The sequence below is a fragment of the Triturus cristatus genome, chromosome 3_2 (assembly GCF_964204655.1).
Source record: "Triturus cristatus chromosome 3_2, aTriCri1.1, whole genome shotgun sequence".
Lineage (NCBI taxonomy): Eukaryota > Metazoa > Chordata > Amphibia > Caudata > Salamandridae > Triturus > Triturus cristatus.
The window spans coordinates 1,192,962,842-1,192,985,688 of record NC_140584.1 but is presented as its reverse complement, the minus strand read 5'-3'; the positions used below and the strand labels follow the sequence as shown (position 1 = coordinate 1,192,985,688).

The window sequence follows — 22,847 nt, the reverse complement described above, 5'->3', positions numbered from 1 at the left end:
AAACGACAATCAGATTGTCTTTTCATAAATTACAATCCAGTAAGAACAGGCTTACCTTCATCAAAGCAGTCTATTTATTAATGGTTCGTTTCCTGTATACTACTGGTATACTGCCAGTAGAGAAGCCCCTGTTAGACCTAAAGCACATTCCACACAGGGAAAAGCTACTAGTATAGCCCTTCTTAGACATATTCCCATTTCAGAAACCTGTAAAGCCTCTACTGAGAGATCTATTCCTACTTCCACTAGACACTGTTGTTCAGACTCCACAGTGGATAATCAAGTAGGGCAGAAACCTTTTTGGGTGATTGCTAGAACTGTTCTCTATTTCTTGTCTGCTTATTTATAGGATTTGTAGGAAATTCAGTGCGCATGACTATTGTTAAAGATCCCCTGAAAGAGAGGGAAAAGTTAATCACCAGTAATCGTAGTTCTCTTCCAGATTGATTCTCATCAAAGTCATAAGCAACCCTCACACCTCCCCAGACAAGAAGTACAACCGTTTCCAGCAATTTTTCACCCTGGATCCTCTAATTTTTGTTAACACTAAACTGACGTAGGTGTCATGATGGGATGCAGGGTGTATTGTGAGGTTCTTAAAGGCACAGTGCCAGCTTTCCTCGCCTATGCTTTCAATTGCATCCATTTGGCTAACACTGCCACACATTCCCTTTCTTTTTAAAAGGTTTGTGAAAGATTTTTTTATGGTCACTTTTCTATCGGAGTCTTATTTTTATGCAATCAGCTTGTTTTTAAAATGAAAATGAAATGGAATATGGTCATGTTAGCCTTTCTTTAGGTTGCAAACATATATGTAGTGTACTAATGTACAAAGTTAGACATACATATATAAATAATTTTAAAAGTGCTCTGGTATCCCCGTGCATGGGCGGAACCATTCAGTGCTTATGATTTTGATAAGGATTCCCCTGGAAGAGTACTAAGATTACAGGCGTGTACCATTTCCTTACGATTCCCATAAATCATGAGTATATCACAGAATCCCCTCTTAGTTCTCGCCCTTCCAGAGGTACCATATTCAGCAGAAGAGAGTGATCCTTCACAACGTCCCTCTCACTAATCTCGAGGGTCTGGCTCCCTCTGGAAAAGAATAAGAATATGGTCATCATCTCTGCTCCCCGGAAACATTCAGCCAGATAGCAGCGTTCAAGCAAATATCTGTCATTCAGTCATTGGACCCTAAAGAAGACAAACCGTGCCATAATGTAGGCGTGTCCTTGCCATCCTGTTTGACATGCACAGGGATTGTGACAGCTTTCTGTATTATAATGCACTTGATATTCTACCCTATCTAAGAGGCTGAATTGTATTCTTTCTGTAAACAAATGTGTCCCAAGCATCATTTTGAGGGTTCAATACATTTATTGCACATCTGTTCTGTAACCTTGCTCCCCACAAGGCCTTAACTCAGTACAAGATTCGGTCATGTACAAGCGAATTGAACCCCAGACTTCTTGTTCATGTGAAATCCATCTTCTCTAGTGGAAAAACACTATTTAGGGGCCTTTACGTCTGTCGGAATACCCGCTTCAACTTTAGAGGCCTATAAAGATTATCGTAGTTTCCATAAGGCTTGATAGTTTCTCCCCACCTTCCTCTGTTCATGGGGCATTGTACATTTCCATTTCACGTGATAGATCCGCCTGTTTCAGCAATTTCATACATTTTCTTCAAAGAATATGTTCCATAATATGAATGATTCTTAGGCTGCAGGTGAGACAGAGCAGGCACATCTTTAAAAACCTCTTCATGTCCATTTGAACAGCAGTTGGTTTTAAACATTTCCAGCTTCAGTTGAATTGGTAAAGTATTAAAGTTCCTGATATGCAATGAGCAAAGAAGAAAAAGAAGTCTTTTGACTATCAACAGTGACCCTAGAGCTCCCTGTCTTCAAGCTCCATATTTTGACTCCATAAAGCCCAGTGTGTGCGTCAGTATCCTTCACTGTGCATGGTGCCATGTGTTTTCTAAAGGGTCTAATGCATTTCCAAGTTCTCAAGTCCTAACAAGGGTTCGCTCGTGAGGCAGTCTGAAGGATTTTTTTATTGCTGATCCATCTGTAGATCTAGATATGAATACCATCTTCGGTTTATTAAGAAAAATGCAATACTGTGCTCATGACCCAGTGACACTTCAACTTACTTGCTTTCAGCATGCTTTTACTGCCTTCTGGAGGCACATCTGTACAGCTGTTTTTTGTGTGAATAATACTTATCAGCGAACAGCAATACTAACATTTTCTGATCTATGTGTTATTGTGGTATTTTTGGAGCACAACAGGGTCAAAAACAAGCATAAATTCACCAAGTGATAGGAGAGGTAGCTGGTCTGAGGATGGCTAAAGCATTGTGATCTATCCTCGGAATCTCATCCGTGGTCTCATACAGTGCTGAACGTGATGTGTGTAAAGAATAGTAATTGTGAGGCCAGGTGGCAGTCCACTCCTTCACAGTACAAACACTACTTTCCTCTATTTGTCTAAATATTTTGTACATATTGTAAAATCCATGGTAGAACTGACCTGTTGAGTAAAGTGAAAACAGATTTTTGGGGAGCTTCTGTGGTGATGAAGAAGAGAGATGAAGGGAGTGTCAGAATCCCCAAGAAGGGAATTGTCTCCATGAAGGACTTTGCCAAGTATATGTACTTCTTGTCAGGCGCCCAACGCCCACAGGGCTCAAAGGGCCTCAGCCCCCCCATCGTGTGTGTCAGCCGGGCTGAGACAGCTTCCCGGGCACACACACAGAAAGTTTTTGAGCTGCTGTAAGCTGGCTGGTTTGGCAGCCGCACTTGAGTACTTCACAGGTCTTTAACCCCTTCGCTGCGGCGCGAATTCCGCCGCAGCGCTGGGGGGGGGTGAGGGGTGAGCGCGGCGCCGCCATGCTCATGACGGAACCACGCCGTCATGAGTCACGGGCGAGCTGTGCTCATGACGGCGTGGTTCCGTCACGACTCCGCCCGCTGTCTATTTCGCCCGCACAGGCGGAGAATTAGTGCCGCGTGGGAGGAGCGGCCGCCAACGGCCGCAGCATGAATGAACCACGCCGTCATGAGCACACGCCGCCCGTGGCTCATGACGGCGTGGTTCCGTCATGAGCGCACAAGGGTTTAAAAGACCCTTTACTTGTTAACGAGGCTTTGTTGTTTTTCACCCCTTCTTAGAGCCCCTGCATCTCCACTCTGCCTATTTCTGGAAGAATTAGCCACCCCCCGAATTTTTTAGTAGCTCACCCCCTCCCCCCGAAATGTGGCTCTAGTTGCGCCTCTGCTTCTTATGATGGTACCGATAAGGATTTAAAATAACACTGGTCAAGTGGAAAGGACGTTCAGAGCCTTTTTCCGTTTTTATACATGTGTATTCTGTTCTCCATGATGGATTGGGTGAAGTTCATTACTAATAGGCGATGTGTTCTTCGTGTTACACTGCTTGCTCTCTCAGTAAATCCATGCAGCGGTTGGGTAAACTCATCTGCCTCCTGCTTTGTTATCATTCTCCTCCCAGGTTTCGGTACTCAGAGGACGACGTGGTGAATTACATCCTTCAGATCCTCCAGGGCCTGGAGTTTCTTCATGACAATCGAATCATACACCTTGACATCAAGCCGGAGAACGTCATTGTGTCATACATGAACACCATCAAAATCATCGACTTCGGGAGCGCACAGCCCTTCAACCCTCTGGTGCTCAAACAGCTGGGCCGCCGGGTGGGCACACTGGAGTACATGTGTAAGTGGCTAGAAGAGGGGAAATGCGGAAATAGATCTGAAAGTGTCCCAAGCACGGGTCTGCTAAATACATGTGTGAGTGTCATGAAAGTTGGGCCACCATGCAGCCTATTCTAGAGTGTGCCTTAGAAGGGGGGCACTGATGTCACTGCCCAAGGAATGGCACATTCTGTAGTCTGTCTACATTTTGAAGGGTGCCGTTGAGAGTGGAAATGTTAGTACATGCATAGGTGTTCCAAAGGTCAAGGAGCGTAGTAGTATATTGCTCAGTAAACCAGGATAATGTGTAAATAAATGTGTATGTGTTCCAGTGGAAGAGATACTGTGAAATGCGTGTTTAAGTTTAATAAGGGAGGAGAGATAGTTTGCTTACTTGTATTCGGTGTTGCAAAAGGAGACTGACAAGTGTATTAAATGTACAGGTATGTCAGATGAGGAAGTACTCTGAATTATATATATATGCCAGTTAGAAGATAAGCTGGAATTTGTGTCAAATTGGAATAAGTATCCAAGTGTGCAAGAGAGAGTTGCACTCAGGTATATATTTACGTTTGCTAAGGGAAAGAGCACAGTGGTGTTCATATCTATGTCCTAGTAACAAGGAGATGTTCCCTATGTTATTCTTTCTTCATTAGTTGCCTCTCCCATGACCATGCCCATTCATACATACACTACCTACAGATTATAAGCCTTATTTTAGAAAACATATCTCCTCTTTTATTGAAAAAAAGTGTGTATGTACACCTATAAATCCCAAATACATACATACAAACCTGGTGCAAGACAGAACAGAATTCTGTTCTTATAAGTTCTCTCTCATGTATATCATTTTCATTTGTCTACGTAACATTTTTCAGTGAACACATTTCTTTGTATTAAAAGTCACACAATTGTATATTATTTCCAATTGCATAAATTTAATTTGCCACTCATGTACGAATGAAACATATATTTTTGAGTCTCTTATACAAACAGACATACAAAATGTACAGATTAAGAAAGATTTATAAAAACAATACTATATAAAAAACAGTTGTTGACGCAGCGTTTCGGTGGATTATAATTCGTTGACACCACCTTCTTCAGGACAGACTCTTACATTAAAAACAGTATTGTTGACTCTAAAAATAGAACAAAAAAAATGCATGTATAAATATTCAATGAAGGAGGATTTCTACCATCTCTAAAAACAGGCTCCAAATTTGTTACTATATAAGTGATTGACCATTCATACCACTAAGGACCAATAGTGCAAAAGATGTATCAATCAAGCACTATGGTGCTTAGCATGGGTACCGAAAACTTACTTCTCAGGGTCACTTCTCATTACTAAACAATCCTTATCATACACTCCCCCTCACATTATAGGCAGTTACTTACTTAACATTTTAAGTAATACAATTCTATCCATATGTGGTGTGGGGTTCTCCTCCTGTGATGCTGATAATATGCAATATTATATATTTAATTATTAAACCTATTAAGGGCCTATGTTGCTACAATAAATTAGTGGTAACTCGATTTGCTCACCCTTTGGTTCAAGAAGGTATGGTTTATTCCTACAATCCACATGGTGTTATGAGGCTTTAACCTTCTTTATTCTCTATGGTTCTATCATGAGACTCGTTACTTTACTCGCCCACTGACCTATCATTCGCAGCCACCGCCTGTGTAGGTTCTCAGTTTCAGTGGCTATTAAAAACAGAATGGATTTTTTTCTATAGGACCACATTATTATGTTTTTCTGGCTTACTCAGGGGAAGTTAAAAAAAACAGACCAAAATTGGATAGTATAATCTTACATAAGTTCTCGTTAGGGTCATTAATGTTTTAAACAACCAACAGTCTCCCCCTGGGGCTTAATTTAAATAAGAAACTCCTAGCTCGATTTGTATACATAACTCTCTGTTTTCGTAAGTTCAGTGTTGTGCAAGATACAGGGTAAGAGCTACTCAGCATTATTACAGCCCCTGAAGTGGGTTCTGATAGAAAAACTCACCCTGCACTATTAGATACGTGTTATCCGGTCGTAAATCACCCGCCTTGTGATATTTGGCGGTCGGTTTAAAGCCTTATATATATGGGCTTAATGTGCCCAGTACTTTTTTAATTGACCCCGCCTTAACCCGGCGGTCTTCATTTTTTAATTCCAAATACTTCCGGGGTCATGCATCCTCAGTGACAGCACAGTTAATGACAGTACAGTTGATGTGACAACCTGCTTGGACCGCCAAGATCAACCTTTTTGGAAAATGGCAGTGAAACAGCCCTGCCTGCCAGAGCACTCCTCTTAAGGTTTCCCCACGTAAAGTGCTGGATACTTAGGATTCTTAAGATGATGGTCCTGTTAGCCTTTCTAAAGTCCAACGCATTGAAACGTAAAATGCCCCGGATTCTGATGAAGAGTAAGGAGATCAGCTCACCACAAGGGGACTTGGATTAAGAAGGTGGTAGAGGAGGAAACCGCATATCCTAGCAGGCAATTCAAGGACATGAGGATGATTGGTGATGGCAGTATAATCATGAATCACATGAAGAAAAAGAACAATATCATTGCCAACCCATGGTTCACGGTCCTTTATCTTTAATCAAAGACTAACAGCAGATGTTAGCAGACTACCACATCAGAATCCCTGAGCAGCCATGTGTAGCACCTGCACCACAACCATCCATGCTACCACCTGCTCAGCAACCTCAAATCCAGATAAATCCAGATGCCTCTTTCTTCACCAAAACAGAGTAGTCTGTTGCAACCACATACTGCTCCACAATGCCCTGCAGAGCCTCAAAGGCAGCTGAACTTGGCTGATAAACAGTAAGTTCCACAACAGGTTCCAATACCCAGTACATCTATCCTTCCTTCACCAGAGGATCCGTTTTCAGATTAGGAGAAAGGAGAGGGTGAGATACAGGAAGATGTTCCACCTGCCCTAGGGACAGAATGGTAACTATATTGTGACTGTGACCACTGAACCGTCCGTCCGTTCTGCTTCCTGCTGAGTCACTGCCTGATTAGATCATGGGTTTCATTCCTTAATGGACACACACTGTTCGCTATGACTTTAGAAGGCCACAAAACTAACAATGATGCCATCCCTATCATTGATCTCATCTGGAATGAAAGGCTAAAGGTCCTTCAGATTCCTGCTAAGGTGTACTGAGCCTAGAAAATAACTCCTAGGCTGTGGAAAACACACCTCTATGCCAGGCAGGGCACCCTTAAGTGCATTTGGTTATAATGCAGGTACCACAAACAATCTCCCCCCACTTAGGCAAAGAAGATAGCTGTACAACATTAGACAACAAGTATCAGCCGGCTGCAGTTTCCCCCGACTCGATTGCTATTATTGGAAAGTACGACTGGCAAATGCAGTCCAACAATGTATCTTTCCTAGGCCTCCTCCCAGAAGTCAAACGTAATCACGATAATCTTGCAGAAAGGCAAAAGAGCTTCCTCAGTTATAATAAATTCTGATATGGACGTCTCTAGTACGGGGTTTAGGCAGCTAGCGAGAGGAGCAGTGTTGTGCAGGCAGGGCTGGCTCCATTGTACATTCCTCAGGCAAGAGGTTTGAAGCAGTCATGGATGTGGCCTTTAATAGGGAATCACTGTTTGGAAGTCTAGCTTTTGTTACAGGGGGCCGATATTGCAAACCCGACCCCCACAGGCACAAAACCGGTAACCATCCCTCCAGCCACCGGGGAAATGCCCGGTGACTGCTACGGCCACTCCGGCCCTGCTTCTGATGAACACAGACTACGGTGGTGAAATAAACAACTGGTTGGGCGACTGTTTCTTGTACATTGGCTCAGAGTCTGAGTGTCTGCGCTTTCTTCCTAGTGTACAGGAGTGAGTTCTGTTATTTGCAGCGATAGAAGGAAATGGTAAAAAAAGGAATATCAAACAGGAAGATTAATCTGTGGACTTTACAGAGACCGGGAAAGTGAAGTGATGAAATAGAGAAGGATGCCAAGGAAGGAAGTTTTTTTGTTAAGGAAAAACACGACATAAGGAGGGATTTCGGATGGGGAAGAAAGGAAATAGTGTGGGTCAGAGTGAAAAAGTAAGAGAAAGAAAGAACATACAGTCTGTTTGCTCACCTTACCACTTTGAAATGTCGACAGCCACCACTGCTCAAGAGGGTGAGTAAATTACTCAAAATAGTATAGCCCACAGGCCCTTCAATTTGGAGAAGTCATGCGAGTTACATTTTGGAGTAAATTTAAACTCGGATTTTGATTAGCCAGAAAGCAGCAAATTTACTCAAAAATGTAAATTACCCAAAGTGTAAGTTACCTTTGTGAATCAGGCCGGGGGCAATTTACAGAGGTCACAAACACTTTTTATAATTATTTACAGATGTAATTTGCTCCTACACTTTTGAGTAACTACTTTTGGCTTTTCACAAAATCTGAGTGTAAAGGTACCTAAAAGTGTATGGGTAAATTACTTAAGAGTGTACATTACCTTTTTGAATAAGCTCTGCAGTTTATGAGTAGTCCCCAGGGTCTTTAGTTTGGATGAGACATTTAAGTTACACTTTTGGTGTAAATTTACACTCAGATTTTGTAAATAGCCAAAAAGTAGTAAACATACTCAAAAGTGTAAGTTACTCACAGATGTAAGTTACCTTTGTGAATCCGTCCCCTGGTGTCGAAGCCCCGTGAGATAGGTCACCACCATGGCATGGACTTTGGAAAAGATTCATGGAGCCGGTGTGAGTTCCAATGAGAGCCCTTTGAATGGTCATTGCTGCTGGCCTCTTTAAAAGCCAGGTATTTTCACAGAGAAAGACAAGTACTCACTCCATCGCACCCATAAGTGTGAAGAAAGGGGTGTTTAGCTAACCTGTAGCAATGGCCCTCACATGACCGCTCCGGCGGCTCGCAGAGCAAAAAATACAATGGGAATAAAGCACTTTATTACTGTGTTATTTTTCACTTTTTCTGTGCCCACAGGGAGGGGGAAGGGGTGCTGTGCTCCTTTGCCCACATGGAGCAGCCTCTGCTGCTTTTAAGTAAGGTTACTACTTTGTGAATCAGCAGGTCTTTCTGCACCTGGACTGCTGACCAATAAAAGGAGTACTGTTTCAGTGCACAGAAACCTCCACAAAAATAGCCTCAAGGCTATTTCGGGGAGAGGATGTAGCCTTACGGCTACAGCAGTCGACCCCAAAGCTGGGGAACCGGGCTCGAGTCTCAGTAACGACGCTCAACATCCTGTGATTCTGGGCAAATCTCTTAGTCTCCCCCTGCCTAACAAAAATGAATGTGTCCATCTGTAACGAAACTGGTGCTCATGTAAAGCGCTCTGATGCCTGGTATCTTCGGGTCTAGTTTGCGCTATATACAACTCTTAAGATAAAAATTTCAGAAATGATTTCTTTCTCTAAACAAGAAAAAATAGGGGCATATTATCAAGACAGGCGATAAAATTATCGCCGCTTTAGCGGCAGAAAACTGCTGCTAAAATGGCGATATTGGACTTGATAATATGCTCTATGGAATTCCAATTGAAGCTCAGGTTAGATGTCCTTCTCATTAACACTTTGGTGGTGTTAAAACTCAAGGAATAGGTAAGTTTCTTCAAAGGATATCAAGTGAAGTAAAAATGGTTATGTGTCTGAAAAAACAAATTCAAACAAAAAGATGGGTCCTCCTGAAGTGTTTCCATATCCAGTCATCACGAGCTGGGAAAAAGAACTGAGACTGTGAGGTGAACTGCTAGCTTGGTGCACACTGAATGATGGAGCCTCCGGCTCTCCTAAGGTGCACACTGAATGATGGACACTGAGTGATGGAAGCCTCCGGCTCTCTTAAGGTGCACACTGAGTGAAGGAAGCCTCCATCTCTCTTAAGGTGCACACTCAGTGATGGAAGCCTCTGGATCTCTTAAGGTGCACACTGAATGATGGAAGCCTTCGTCTCTCTTTAGGTGCACACTGAGTGATGGAAGCCTCCGGCTCTCTTAGAAGCCTCCGGCTCTCTTAAGGTGCACCCTGAGTGATGGAAGCCTCTGGTTCTCTTAAGGTTCATGCTGAATGATGGACACTGAGTGATGGAAGCCTCTGGCTCTCTTAAGGTGCACACTGAGTGATGGAAGCCTCTGGCTCTCTTAAGGTGCACACTGAGTGATGAGGCCTCCGGCTCTCTTAAGGTGCACACTGAGTGATGGAAGCCTCTGGCTCTCTTAAGGTGCACACTGAATGATGGACACTGAGTGATGGAAGCCTCCGGCTCTCTTAAGGTGCACACTGAGTGATGGAAGCCTCTGGCTCTCTTAAGGTGGACACTGAATGATGGAAGCCTCTGGCTCTCTTAAAGGTGCACACTGAGTGATAGAAGCCTCCGGCTCTTTTAAGGTGCACACTGAGTGATGGAAGCCTCCGGCTCTCTTAAAGTGCACACTGAATGATGAAAGCCTCTGGCTCTCTTAAGGTGCACACTGAGTGATGAGGCCTCCGGCTCTCTTAAGGTGCACACTGAGTGATGGAAGCCTCCCGCTCTCTTAAGGTGAACACTAAATGATGGAAGCCTCTGGCTCTCTTAAGGTGCACACTGAGTGATGTAAGCCTCCGGCTCTCTTAAGGTGCACACGGAGTGATGGAAGCCTTCAGCTCTCTTAAGGTGCACACTGAGTGATGGAAGCCTCCGCCTCGCTTAAGGTGCACATGGCGTGATGGAAGCCTCCAGCTCTCTTAAGGTGCACAAGGAGTGATGGAAGCCTCCGGCTCTCTTAAGGTGCACACGGAGTGATGGAAGCCTCTCTCGTAAGGTGCACACTGAGTGATGGAAGTCTCTGGCTCTCTTAAGGTGCACACGGAGTGCTGGAAGCCTCCAGCTCTCTTAAGGTGCACACGGAGTGATGGAAGCCTCCAGCTCTCTTAATGTGCACACGGAGTGATGGAAGCCTCCGGCTCTCTTAAGGTGCACGCAGAGTGATGGAAGCCTCTGGCTCTCTTAAGGTGCACACTGAATGATGGAAGCCTCCAGCTCTCTTAAGGTGCACACTGAGTGATGGTTCCTCTGGCTCTCTTAAGGTGCACACTGAATGATGGAAGCCTCCGGCTCTCTTAAGGGGCACACTGAGTGATGGAAGCCTCTGGCTCACTTAAGGTGCATGCTGAATGATGGACACTGAGTGATGGAAGCCTCCATCTCTCTTAAGGTGCACACTGAGTGATGGAAGCCTCCGGCTCTCTTAAGGTGTACACTGAGTGATGGAAGCCTCTGGATCTCTTAAGGTGCACCCTGAGTGTGGGTCCTGGCCTCGTGGCGTGGGCCTCCATGACCATTAGCACCCCAACCCATACACCACCCCTGGTCCCTGGTTATAGCCGCCCGGCCTCCCCACCCCGTAGCCACCGAAGACCCCTGGCCACCATGTCCCGATGTCCCGATGTCCGGCCCGGGGCCAAAGCGAAACCTAGACCCTAAACGCGCCATGCCCGGCCGAGGGAGAGGGAACCCCCCCAAACAAGACAGGGAGGAGTAGTCTCTGTCACACCTCTGACCTCCTCACAATAGAGGGTTTCGATCACCTTCCGGGCCCCCAGGGAGCTGGCTCCCCGCATGCTGGGTGTCTGGAGTCCCTCCCGGGCCAACTTGAAAGGATCAAAGAGCCGAGCGGCCGGAAATCCCAACACCGCCCCCAGAAGCCAAGACCCCTCTCTGTGTGGAGCCGGACTTCAAAGAGAATGATGCGTATAACAGGGGGTGCTGAGGGGACTGGGGCAGAGAAGACCTGGAACTAAGAGAGCCCTGCAGACTTGGTCGCGGCTCGACGAAACTGCAAAGAAGGACGCTACCTGATCCTTGGAAACCATCTGAGCCCTGCTGATGTCGTCGCGGCTCCCGGGAACACTACGAACCCCGGGGCCTGCTGAGAGACTCGCGGCTCCCCCGACCCTAAGACCATCGGAGCCTGCTGAGAGACTCGCGGCTCCCCCCAACTCTAAGACCAGCTGAGCCTGCCGAGTGAATCGCGGCTCCCCGAAGATCTCCCGATTGACAGTTCCTTCCTACTGGAGCCCTGCGGACGTGGTCGCGGCTCGAGAATACACTGGTCCGGCTGGACCCAAGACTACCGTGTCCCCCGGCTCGAGGATTGAGAGCTGTGCGAAGGATACTCGGCATTGACTCTGAACCTAGAACTGTCCCGCTACCCCAACCCCCTTTGTCAAGGAATTACCAAGCTTGTTGTATTGACCAAAGACTACCTTGCGGATCATAAAGATCCAAAGAATCTTAGATATAGATCTCCGTCTACTGAAACCTACTGTGTGGTGTCCCTTTGTCAAGTAGTGCCAGCTCAGCGAGTGCGATCCTAAAGTACGAGACCCCTTCCTGGAAGGTCCTCCCCGCCGGTGCTCGGCCTGGTTCTGGGAGAGGTGGGTCACGGGGTGGTCAGGAACGTGTTCTGTAACCCCCCTGAGATCGCCCCTTCCAACATTTGGTGGCAGGCAACGGGATCCGAGCCGACACCTAGAGATCGTACAGTAAACGGCTGACGCACCACCGAACAAAGATGGAAGAAGGAACCGCCATGAGTACCACAGGAACCAACGCGAGTTCTACGTTCCGAGAGGACCGGTTGGAAGAGTATACGCACCGAGAATTAAAACAGTTTTGCAAAGACCTTGGAATCGCTACCACCAGATTAAGCACCAAAGAAGATTTCCAGAAAGCATTGAAGGCCAGGGTAGAGTCCGGAGATTCCCTTTCCCAAACTGAAGGAGACGGTCGACGGATGGAGCCGCCGAACGAGCTCCGAAGCACCCCGGTAAGGAGCAACGCCCCAGAGGGTGGCCTATCCCCAGAAGAACTAGCGGACCGGGAAAGGAGCCGCAGCCACGAACTAGAACTGGCCAAGCTAAAGATAGCAGGAGAGCTAAAATTGGCCGAGAAAAAGTTAGCTGTAGAACAGTTACGCCTACAAGGGGAACTTGAAGAGAAGAAACGCCAGCGAGAGCACGAAGAAAAAAAACTTCAACTGGAACATGAGCGCAGCCTAAAAGAGATCGAGCTCAAGGCCAGGAGTGAGGAATCCAGACCCCCGGGGAATCAAGGGACCTCTCCCCCGGTGGAACCAAAGGTCCACATCCCCAAAGAATATTACAAGAACGACGACATCCATCAATGGTTCAAGGCCTACAAGGTCGCCATGACCTCCCACCGAGTCCCACAGAAGGATTGGGGGGCTGGCTTGTGGGGCCGGTTCCTGAGCGAGGGGAGAGACACCCTGCAGGACCTGCCCTCCACTGTGCTAAATTCTTACAGCCACATGAAAGAGGCCCTGTTAGCGAGATATGGACTCACCCCCGAGATGTACCGGCAAAGGTTCCGAGACTGCAAAAAGATACCCGGTACTACGTGGGTGGAGTACGTGAATTTTTACAGCCGTGCCTTAGACGGGTGGATCAAGAGCAGCAAGGTCTCCACCTTTGAGGAGCTGTTCGACCTGATCGCATGGGAACACTTGTCCGCAAATTGCTTTGTAGAGTTACGCCAGCACCTCCTCGACAGCAAGCTCACAGATCCGCGGAAACTGGCTGTTAAAGCTGACCGCTGGGTGAAAACCCGGGCCCCCCGGGGCCCCGTGGGAGACTACGGCCGCCACAGTCAGGGACCTCCCCGCCAGAGGGGTGGGGGGAACCAGGGAAGACAGCGGGAATTCCAGGCAGGCCCCCAGCATAGTCCCCCCAGAAACCAACCCCTGCACTTTCCAGCACCACCTCCAGCCAGCACGGGGCCCCCGGGGAGGCAGGAACCCCGAGACAAGATCACCTGTTACCGATGCCAACAGACTGGTCACTACGCCAGTGACCCCCAATGTCCCAGGTACCAACGGGCCGCAGCGACCGCTCCCCCAGCCCGACAGATGGCCACCGTGGCCCTAGGGGAGGAGATGGAGGACACCGAGGAGTGGGAGCCTGCAGCCATGGCCCTGGTCTCCCTAGGAGACCGAGAAATGGTTCCCGGAACTTCCTTACCCGCCAACACCAAGAAATACCGACAGCAGGTGACGGTCAACGGGCACCGAGTCGAGGCCCTCCTCGACACCGGGGCGAGTGTCACAGCGGTCCACTGCCACCTGGTAGCCGAAGACCAGATACTACCCGACATCTGCATTTGTTTTTAACTAGCTTTTAAAATTAATTTGCATTTTGTATCTTGCGCAGTTATTTTCGGCGTTTTCTGTTCTCGGTGGCATATTTTACTGGGGGCTAGTTAGATCATACCCGCACGTTAAAACTTGTCAAACCCACCTGCACTTTGCGGGATTTAGTCAGCTGTTGGGGGGCGACTCAGGACGCGATCGCGGCGTTCCCGCCGCCATCTTTGGTGAGGCTCATCAGATTGGGTCCACCTCGGGGGCCATCTTTGGTGGGGATAGAGGTGTGTCCTCGCAGGACTCCCGCGCACCAGATAGTATATTTAAGGCGCCTTGCGGCGGCCTCAGGTAGACCTATACCTAACGCTAATGCTACCTAACGCTAACGCTTAGCTTAGTGCTGCTGCATTTGTTTTTAACTAGCTTTTAAAATTAATTTGCATTTTGTATCTTGCGCAGTTATTTTCGGCGTTTTCTGTTCTCGGTGGCATATTTTACTGGGGGCTAGTCAGATCATACCCGCACGTTAAAACTTGTCAAACCCACCTGCACTTTGCGGGATTTAGTCAGCTGTTGGGGGGCGACTCAGGACGCGATCGCGGCGTTCCCGCCGCCATCTTTGGTGAGGCTCATCAGATTGGGTCCACCTCGGGGGCCATCTTTGGTGGGGATAGAGGTGTGTCCTCGCAGGACTCCCGCGCGGATTATTGACACTGCATTTAAGGGATGTGTGTTCCAGCGCGCAGCGTTGGCGCGCAGCGAGCGCGACGGCGGCGCGCCGGAGGTGCGCCAGAGGTAAGCCCGTTTGCGCCCGTTCGCGCACAGGTCGTGCCGAGGGCCGGGACCTCTGCTCCACTGCCGGATGGTCGATTACCTTATTCCAGAGACATGTTGCTAAAACTAAATCCAGGCATGAACACTTGTCATCGGCCGCATGCCGTAGAGCGGGGAGACCAGGCTCTAATATGTGGTCTGCTCAATGTGAGGTCTCTGAGTAAACATCACATGGAAATTGCTTTACTTATAGATTCCTATAGGTTAGACATTCTGTTCATGACAGAAACATGGACTAGAGCGGACTGTGCAGTGGAACTAGGGCTAGCTTGCCCTCCTGGATTTAAGATCAGACATAACCCGCGAGAGGGAGCTAGAGGAGGTGGGGTTGGCCTTATATTTAGGGAGTCGCTTGATGTCTCAGTGCTTGACACAAGGCACATTTTGGGCTGTGAAACTTTGGCCTTCTCTTTGAAAGGGCATGGAGGAACTCTCTACTCTGGGCTGCTGTGCTACCGGCCCCCTGCCTGCTCTTTATCAGCAGTACCAGAGCTAATTGATTTAATCTACGAGTTCTCCAATACCCATGCTAGGACTCTATTGCTGGGAGATTTTAACCTGTGTTCGGAGGGTCCTACAAGGTCGGCTCTCTCGGATTTGACTCAGGCTTGCAGCGATATTAATCTACAGCAGCTGGTGCTTTCACAGACCCACATCAAGGGTCACATTCTAGACCTGGTTTTTGCCAACACTAGCCAGGTTGTGGTTCGGGATATTCTTCCGCAGTGTTGGACAGACCATGCTTTGGTCCTTCTCTCCGTGACATGTCCCATGGCCCCAACTGGGAATGGAAGTACTGGCACTAAGACCAGGATGGGCAGGCAATGGTCAAGGTTACTTAGACAACCTAGCCTGCCGTCCCTGCTTGCCGGGGAAACTCCCCTTTTAGGAGTCTCTGTGGACGCAAGCTACGAGAACCTTAGTCAGAAAATTGTCAACTCCTTAGAGGTGCTGGCTCCTCTGCGCAAAATTAGAAATAGATCCAGGATCGCCATGCCTTGGTTCACTGCGGAGCTATCGCATTTGAAGCTCCGCTGTAAACGTGCGGAGCGAGCTTGGAGGAAACACTACTTAGAACCCGATAAAGCCCTCTTTAAGCAGGCCTTGCTGACCTATAAAGTGCAGATTAAAAGCGCCAAAGCACGTTTCTTGGAGGAATCGCTCTTGAATGCACCGAATAAAACGCAGGCCTTGTTCAAAATTGTTGGGGATCTCTCTCGCCCTGCTTCTGTGGCTAATGACATTCCTGCCTCCCAAGCTTTATGCTCCTCTTTAGCGCAGGCGTTTGAAGATAAGATCGCCTTGATCCTAAGTAAGCTTGCTCCTACAACTACAACTGTTACTCAGCCTGTACTTGGCTCTACCTTAGCGGCCGAAAGGGAGGCAGTAAGGGTAGTTGATAGTCAGGCACAGCTGGATAGCTTTCCCCTTCCGTCTTTTGAGGAGTTTTGCCTGCTGGCTAACAGCATATCCTCCGGTTCTCCTTTAGACCCATTGCCTCACAAATATTGGAAAGTCTTCCAGACGGAGCTTTTTCCTCCGCTGTATGCTATCTGTTGCCAGTCTCTCTCTTTGGCACGTGTTCCAAAATGTTGGAAATTAGCAGTGGTCTCACCTTTGCTGAAGAAGGAAACTTTGGATTCCACCTGTCCAGCGAATTATAGACCTATATCGCTGCTTCCTTTTCCCATTAAGATCTTAGAGAAACTGGTTACTAAACATCTGTCCAGTTTCCTGGAGACCAACTGCTGTTTGGACGCGTCTCAATTTGGCTTCAGACCAGCGCATGGCACGGAATCAGCCCTGGTGACCGTGTTGGACGATCTTCGTTCGCGGGCCGACATTGGGCGAGCGGCCTTCTTAGTGCTGCTCGACATGTCGGCCGCTTTTGACACGGTCAACCATGACATCTTGGTCAGAAGACTTGAGGATGCAGGGGTGAGGGGCTCGGCTCGCGATTGGCTGTTTTCCTATTTAGGAAACAGACGCCAGGTAGTGGCCTTGCCACCATTCCAGTCAGAGATTAAAACAGTTGAGCAGGGCGTACCGCAAGGGTCTGCCATCAGCCCTATACTGTTTAATCTTTATCTTCGCCCTCTGGTGAGCTTGGTCAAATCATTTGGCATCTCGGTTATTAACTATGCCGATGATACGCAGCTCATCTTTTCCATCGAGGGCAAAGACGCGGTGTCGCTGGAGACTTTCCATAAATGTATGGCGTCAACTGCGGACTGGTTGAGGCAGAATTCTCTGCAGTTTAACAGCTCTAAAACAGAGGTTCTACACTGCTCACTGGACCACATCCCTCGGCCACTGCCTCCTGATTTTTGGCCTGCCTCCTTCCAGGAAGTTCCTTCTGCAGCAGTATCTGCCAGGAACCTGGGCGTTGTGTTTGGGTCCGATCTCCAACTGGATCTCTTTGTAAATAAAACCGTGTCCACCTGCATGATGCTGCTACGCATGCTGTGGAAGATTCTTCCACTGCTGCCGGCCCATGTTCGCCCAGAAGTAGTTCGCGGTACCATCTTGAGTAGGTTAGACTACTGCAACGCACTACTTCTGGGAGCCCCAAACAAATTGCTGGCGAAGTTACAACGCGTGCAGAATATGGCAGCCAAGCTAGCCCTGTCCCGCCGTCGGTCTGACTCTTCATCTACGGCGCTAGCCGATCTTCACTGGCTACCAGTTTCACAGCGAGTCATCTTTAAGGCGCTTTGTCTGGTGTTTAAGGGACTTCATGGGCAAGGACCGGTTCCACTGCAGGAGCTGTTCCAGTGGTATGTGCCCACTCGCTCCCTTAGGTCACTGTCAGCACATCTTGTGGTAGTCCCAAAGGTATTGAGGGCTCGCATGGGCGGCCGAGCCTTTGGTTTCGTGGCGGCCAAATATTGGAATTCTCTCCCTTTGTTGTTGAGAAGCTCTAGGGAGTTTCTCTCTTTTAAGAAAGAATTAAAAACGTTTCTTTTCCCTAGGCCTGCTTAATTTCATCTGACTGCTATGCGTGGTGTTGGTATAGTTGTCTAAAGCGCCAGGATACCCTTCGGGTGACAGTCTGCGCTATACAAATATGCCATACATACATACATACATACATACATACATACATACATCTTCTGTCCGGTTGTATCCTCGGACAATTCCGAGAGCCTCTGCAGGATGGCCCTGGTCCCCTTCGAATGGGGGGGGAGTGACCGGTAAATTGAGAGTGGCCGTCCGAACCTCCCAGCCAGTAGACTGCCTCCTGGGCAACGATCTCGAGAGCTCCCTGTGGGGACAGGTGGAATGAAGGGCCCACCTTTGAATGATGGGCCTACCCGAATGGGTGTGCGCCACCACGCGCTCCATGTCAGCCCGATCGCCTCCCCTCGAGGGAGGTGAGGCCCCAACCCTGAACCCAGACGCCATCCCCGAGGGATGGGACAGGCTACCCGAGCCCGATGACCTCCCCCCGGAAGGGGAACCCATCCCCGACAATGGACCATTATATCGGAACCCCGAGCAAATGACGGAGCTAGGTGACCTGCCCGAGTTGGCGCAATGGCGCTTCGAGGGGGGCCCCTCCCGGGAGGAGTTCTGCAGAGAACAAGCCGCCTGCCCTTCCCTCATCGGACTCCGGCAGCAGGCCGAAGCCCAGGCGGCGGGCGACAGGTCTGGAACCCATTGGGTGTATTGGGAAAACGACCTCCTGTACAGTGAGCAGAAGTCTGCCGAGCTAGGATCGGCCCGGGTACTGGTGGTACCCCTGCGCTTCCGAGACTTCCTCCTGGGCCTAGCCCACGATGTACCCCTGGCGGGACACTTGGGCCAAGACAAAACCTATCATCGCTTAGTCACCCACTTCTATTGGCCCAAGATGCGAGCTAATGTCGAAGCCCACTGTAAGTCATGTCCCACGTGCCAGGCCAGCGGAAAAAGTGGTGGAAAGCGCAAGGCGCCACTACAACCCTTCCCCGTCGTTAGTACCCCCTTCGAGCGGGTGGGGATAGACATCGTGGGACCTCTGGACCCAAGGACCGCCCAGGGCCACCGGTTCATCCTCGTACTGGTAGACCATGCCACCCGCTACCCCGAGGCCATCCCCCTCCGAACCGTGACGGCCCCCGTGGTGAGACGGGCCTTGATGGGGATATTCTCCCGCGTGGGGTTCCCTCGCGAGGTCGTGAGTGATCGCGGCACTCACTTTATCTCGAAGTACATAAAGTCCTTATGGCAGCAATGCGGGGTATCGTACAAATTCACCACCCCGTACCATCCCCAAGGCAATGGTCTAGTGGAACGGTTTAACCGGACCCTGAAGGGGATGATCATGGGCCTCGAAGAGCCCCTCCGTCGCAGGTGGGATGTCCTCCTCCCCTGCGTCCTGTTCGCCTACCGGGAAGTTCCCCAAAAACCCCTGGGGTTCAGCCCATTCGAATTGCTCTACGGGCACCCCGTCCGGGGACCCCTGAGCTTGGTCAAGGAGGGCTGGGAGACCGCCCCCCGAGGGCCCCCCCCAAGATGTATTCCGATACATCCTGGCGCTCCGCAACCAGACTCGGAAATTCCAAGAGCTCACCGAAGCAAACCTCGAGACTAGCCAGGAGGAGATGAAGCGCTGGTATGACCAGAATGCCACTCTGTTCGAGTTCCAGCCAGGCCAACAGGTCTGGGTGATGGCCCCGGTGAAACTCTGCGCTCTCCAAGACAAATGGACTGGACCCTTCAAGGTCGTAGAGCGAAAGAGTCAAGTCACTTATTTAGTTGACGCCCAGTCCCCTCGGAACCCCCTCCGGGTCCTCCACGTGAACCGCCTCAAACCTCACTTCGTGAGGACGGAGTTGAGTTTGCTCCTGGCCACCGACGATGGGGCCGAGGAGGACACCGAGCCCCTCCCGGACCTCCTGTGCGCGAAGGAAAAAGATGGCTCTATAGAAGGAGTGAGACTTTCCTCCTCCCTCACCCCCCAACAATACAACAATTGCCGCCAGCTATTAGGGCAATTTGCAGACCTCTTCTCCCTCACCCCCAGGGTCACCGACTGGTGTGTCCACGACGTGGACACCGGAGACAGCCCACCAGTACGGCACAGAGCCTACCGCGTCCCTGACAGTGTCCGGACCTGCATCCAGGCCGAGGTAGCCAAGATGCTAGCCCTAGGGGTGGTCGAACCCTCCGACAGTCCATGGGCTAGCCCCGTGGTACTGGTTCCGAAAGCAGCGGCCCCGGGGGTCGCCCCCGAACTAAGGTTCTGTGTAGACTACCGGGGGCTCAACGCGGTCACCCGAGCCGACGCTCACCCTATTCCCCGCGCAGGCGAGCTCATTGACCGCCTGGGGGCTGCTCACTACCTCAGCACCTTCGACTTGACCTGCGGATACTGGCAAATTGCGCTCACCGAGGGAGCCAAGGAGCGGTCCGCCTTCTCCACCCCAGATGGGCACTATCGCTTCCGAGTCATGCCCTTTGGAATGAAAAATGCCCCGGCCACCTTCCAGCAGCTGGTCAACAGGGTCCTGGCCGGGCTGGAAGAGTTCAGCGCTGCGTACCTAGACGACATTGCGGTGCTCAGCTCCCAATGGACCGAACACCTCCAGCACCTCCGACAGGTGCTGATGGCCCTGCGCCAAGCGGGCCTAACCGTCAAAGCCAGCAAATGTCAAATTGGACAAGGTTCAGTGGTTTACCTGGGACACCAGGTCGGGAGTGGGCAGGTCGCCCCTCTCCAGCCCAAGATCGACGCCATCTTGGCCTGAGAACCCCCTGCGACACAGACCGAAGTCCGGGCCTTCTTAGGCCTCACCGGCTACTACCGAAGATTCATTAAAAACTATGGCAGCATAGTAGGCCCCCTCTCAGAACTAATCTCCAAGAAACAGCCGAAGAGAGTACAACGGACCCCCCCTTGCCAAGAGGCGTTTGACGCCCTAAAAACCGCGATGTGTACTGCCCCCATGCTCCAAGCCCCCGATTACTCCAAGGAGTTTGTAGTCCAGACGGACGCTTTGGAGCACGGTATCGGGGCCGTCCTCTCACAATTCAACGAGACGGGCCTAGACCAGCCTGTAGCCTTCATCAGCCGAAGGCTACTACCCCGGGAACGACGGTGGAGCACCATTGAAAGAGAGGCCTTCGCAGTAGTCTGGGCACTAAAGAAACTACGGCCTCACTTGTTCTGGACCCACTTCCGAGTCCAAACAGATTATCGACCCTTACAGTGGCTGATGCAAATGAGAGGAGAAAACCCCAAACTGCTGCGATGGTCGATCTCCCTCCAGGGGATGGACATCACCGTAGAGCATTGCCCAGGTATTGACCATGCCAACGCTGATGGCCTGTCCCGATTCTTCCGCCTTAGCGAGGAGAACCCCCAAGAGGATGGGTAGTTCTCCCTGACTTTCAGCTGGGGGGGACGCGTGTGGGGCCCGGCCTCGTGGCGTGGGCCTCCATGACCATTAGCACCCCAACCCAACCCATACACCACCCCTGGTCCCTGGTTATAGCCGCCCGGCCTCCCCATCCCGTAGCCACCAAAGACCCCTGGCCACCATGTCCCGATTGCCGGGGGCCCCAGCGAAACCTAGACCCTAAACGCGCCATGCCCGGCCGAGGGAGAGGGAACCCCCCCCAAGCAAGACAGGGAGGAGTAGTCTCTGTCACACCTCTGACCTCCTCACAATAGAGGGTTTCGATCGCTCTCCGGGCCCCCAGGGAGCTGGCTCCCCGCATGCTGGGTGTCTGGAGTCCCTCCCGGGCCAACTTGAAAGGATCAAAGAGTCGAGCGGCCGGAAATCCCAACACCGCCCCCAGAAGCCAAGACCCCTCTCTGTGTGGAGCCGGACTTCAAAGAGAATGAGGCGTATAACAGGGGGTGCTGAGGGGACTGGGGCAGAGAAGACCTGGAACTAAGAGAGCCCTGCGGACCTGGTCGCGGCTCGACGAAACTGCAAAGAAGGACGCTACCTGATCCTTGGAAACCATCTGAGCCCTGCTGACGTCGTCGCGGCTCCTGGGAACACTACGAACCCCGGGGCCTGCAGAGAGACTCGCGGCTCCCCCCGACCCTTAGACTATCGGAGCCTGCTGAGAGACTCGCGGCTCCCCCCAACTCTAAGACCAGCTGAGCCTGCCGAGTGAATCGCGGCTCCCCGAAGATCTCCCGATTGACAGTTCCTTCCTACCGGAGCCCTGCGGACGTAGTCGCGGCTCGAGAAAACACTGGTCCGGCTGGACCCAAGACTACCGTGTCCCCCGGCTCGAGGATTGAGAGCTGTGCGAAGGATACTCGGCATTGACTCTGAACCTAGAACTGTCCCGCTACCCCAACCCCCTTTGTCAAGGAATTACCAAGCTTGTTGTATTGACCAAGACTACCTTGCGGATCATAAAGATCCAAAGAATCTTAGATAAAGATCTCTGTCTACTGAAACCTACAGTGTGGTGTCCCTTTGTCAAGTAGTGCCAGCTCAGCGAGTGCGATCCTAAAGTACGAGACCCCTTCCTGGAAGGGCCTCCCCGCCGGTGCTCGGCCTGGTTCTGGGAGAGGTGGTGTTGGAAGGCGTTCCCTGGGGAGGCTTCGGAATGCGTTCCTGACCACCCGGAGGCCCACCTTTCCCAGAGTTATGCCGAGCAAGAGCGGTGAGGCCCTTCCTGGAAGGGTCTCGTACCTAGGATCGCACACGCCGCGCTTACTCTCTCTTCGGATAGAGGGACACCACACAGTAATTCGTTGTAAGACAATAGACTTTTATCGGTAGTTGTCAGGGATCTTTATGATCCGGAAGGCAGGTGCAGAATTGATGCCACAAGTGGCAGCAATCTCTTGATGAGGGAAAAGGGGTAGTGGGACAGTCTTTGAATCAGTGTCTCTGCGAGGTATCCGGCGCACAGCTCTCAATCCTCGAGCTGAGGGGATGTTGCTTCTCTCGGCAATCTCTGCCGTTTCTCTTGGAGGAGCGGGCCGCGAGTCACTCAGCAGGCACCGGAGGTTCGTAGTTCGGGGAGCCGCGACGGCGTCAGCAGGGCTCAGATGGTTCAGAGTTCGGGGAGCCGCGACAGCGTCAGCAGGGCTCAGATGGTTCAGAGTTCGGGGAGCCGCGACAGCGTCAGCAGAGCTCAGATGGTTCAGAGTTCGGGTAGCGTTCTTCGGTTCGGGGAGCGATCGAGCCGCGACCAGG

At 50.4% G+C, this 22,847-nt stretch overlaps 1 protein-coding gene across 3 annotated transcripts in view; it reads left to right on the top strand.

Moving 5' to 3' along the window:
* SPEG (striated muscle enriched protein kinase) overlaps positions 1-22,847 on the top strand; it is a 1,671,639-nt gene that overhangs the window by 1,499,459 nt on the left and 149,333 nt on the right. For all 3 annotated transcript variants that reach the window (XM_085650107.1, XM_085650106.1, XM_085650108.1), the window contains one exon: positions 3,524-3,747. In XM_085650107.1, coding sequence (XP_085506233.1) covers positions 3,524-3,747 — 224 coding nt within the window. The remainder of the gene's footprint in view (positions 1-3,523; positions 3,748-22,847) is intronic.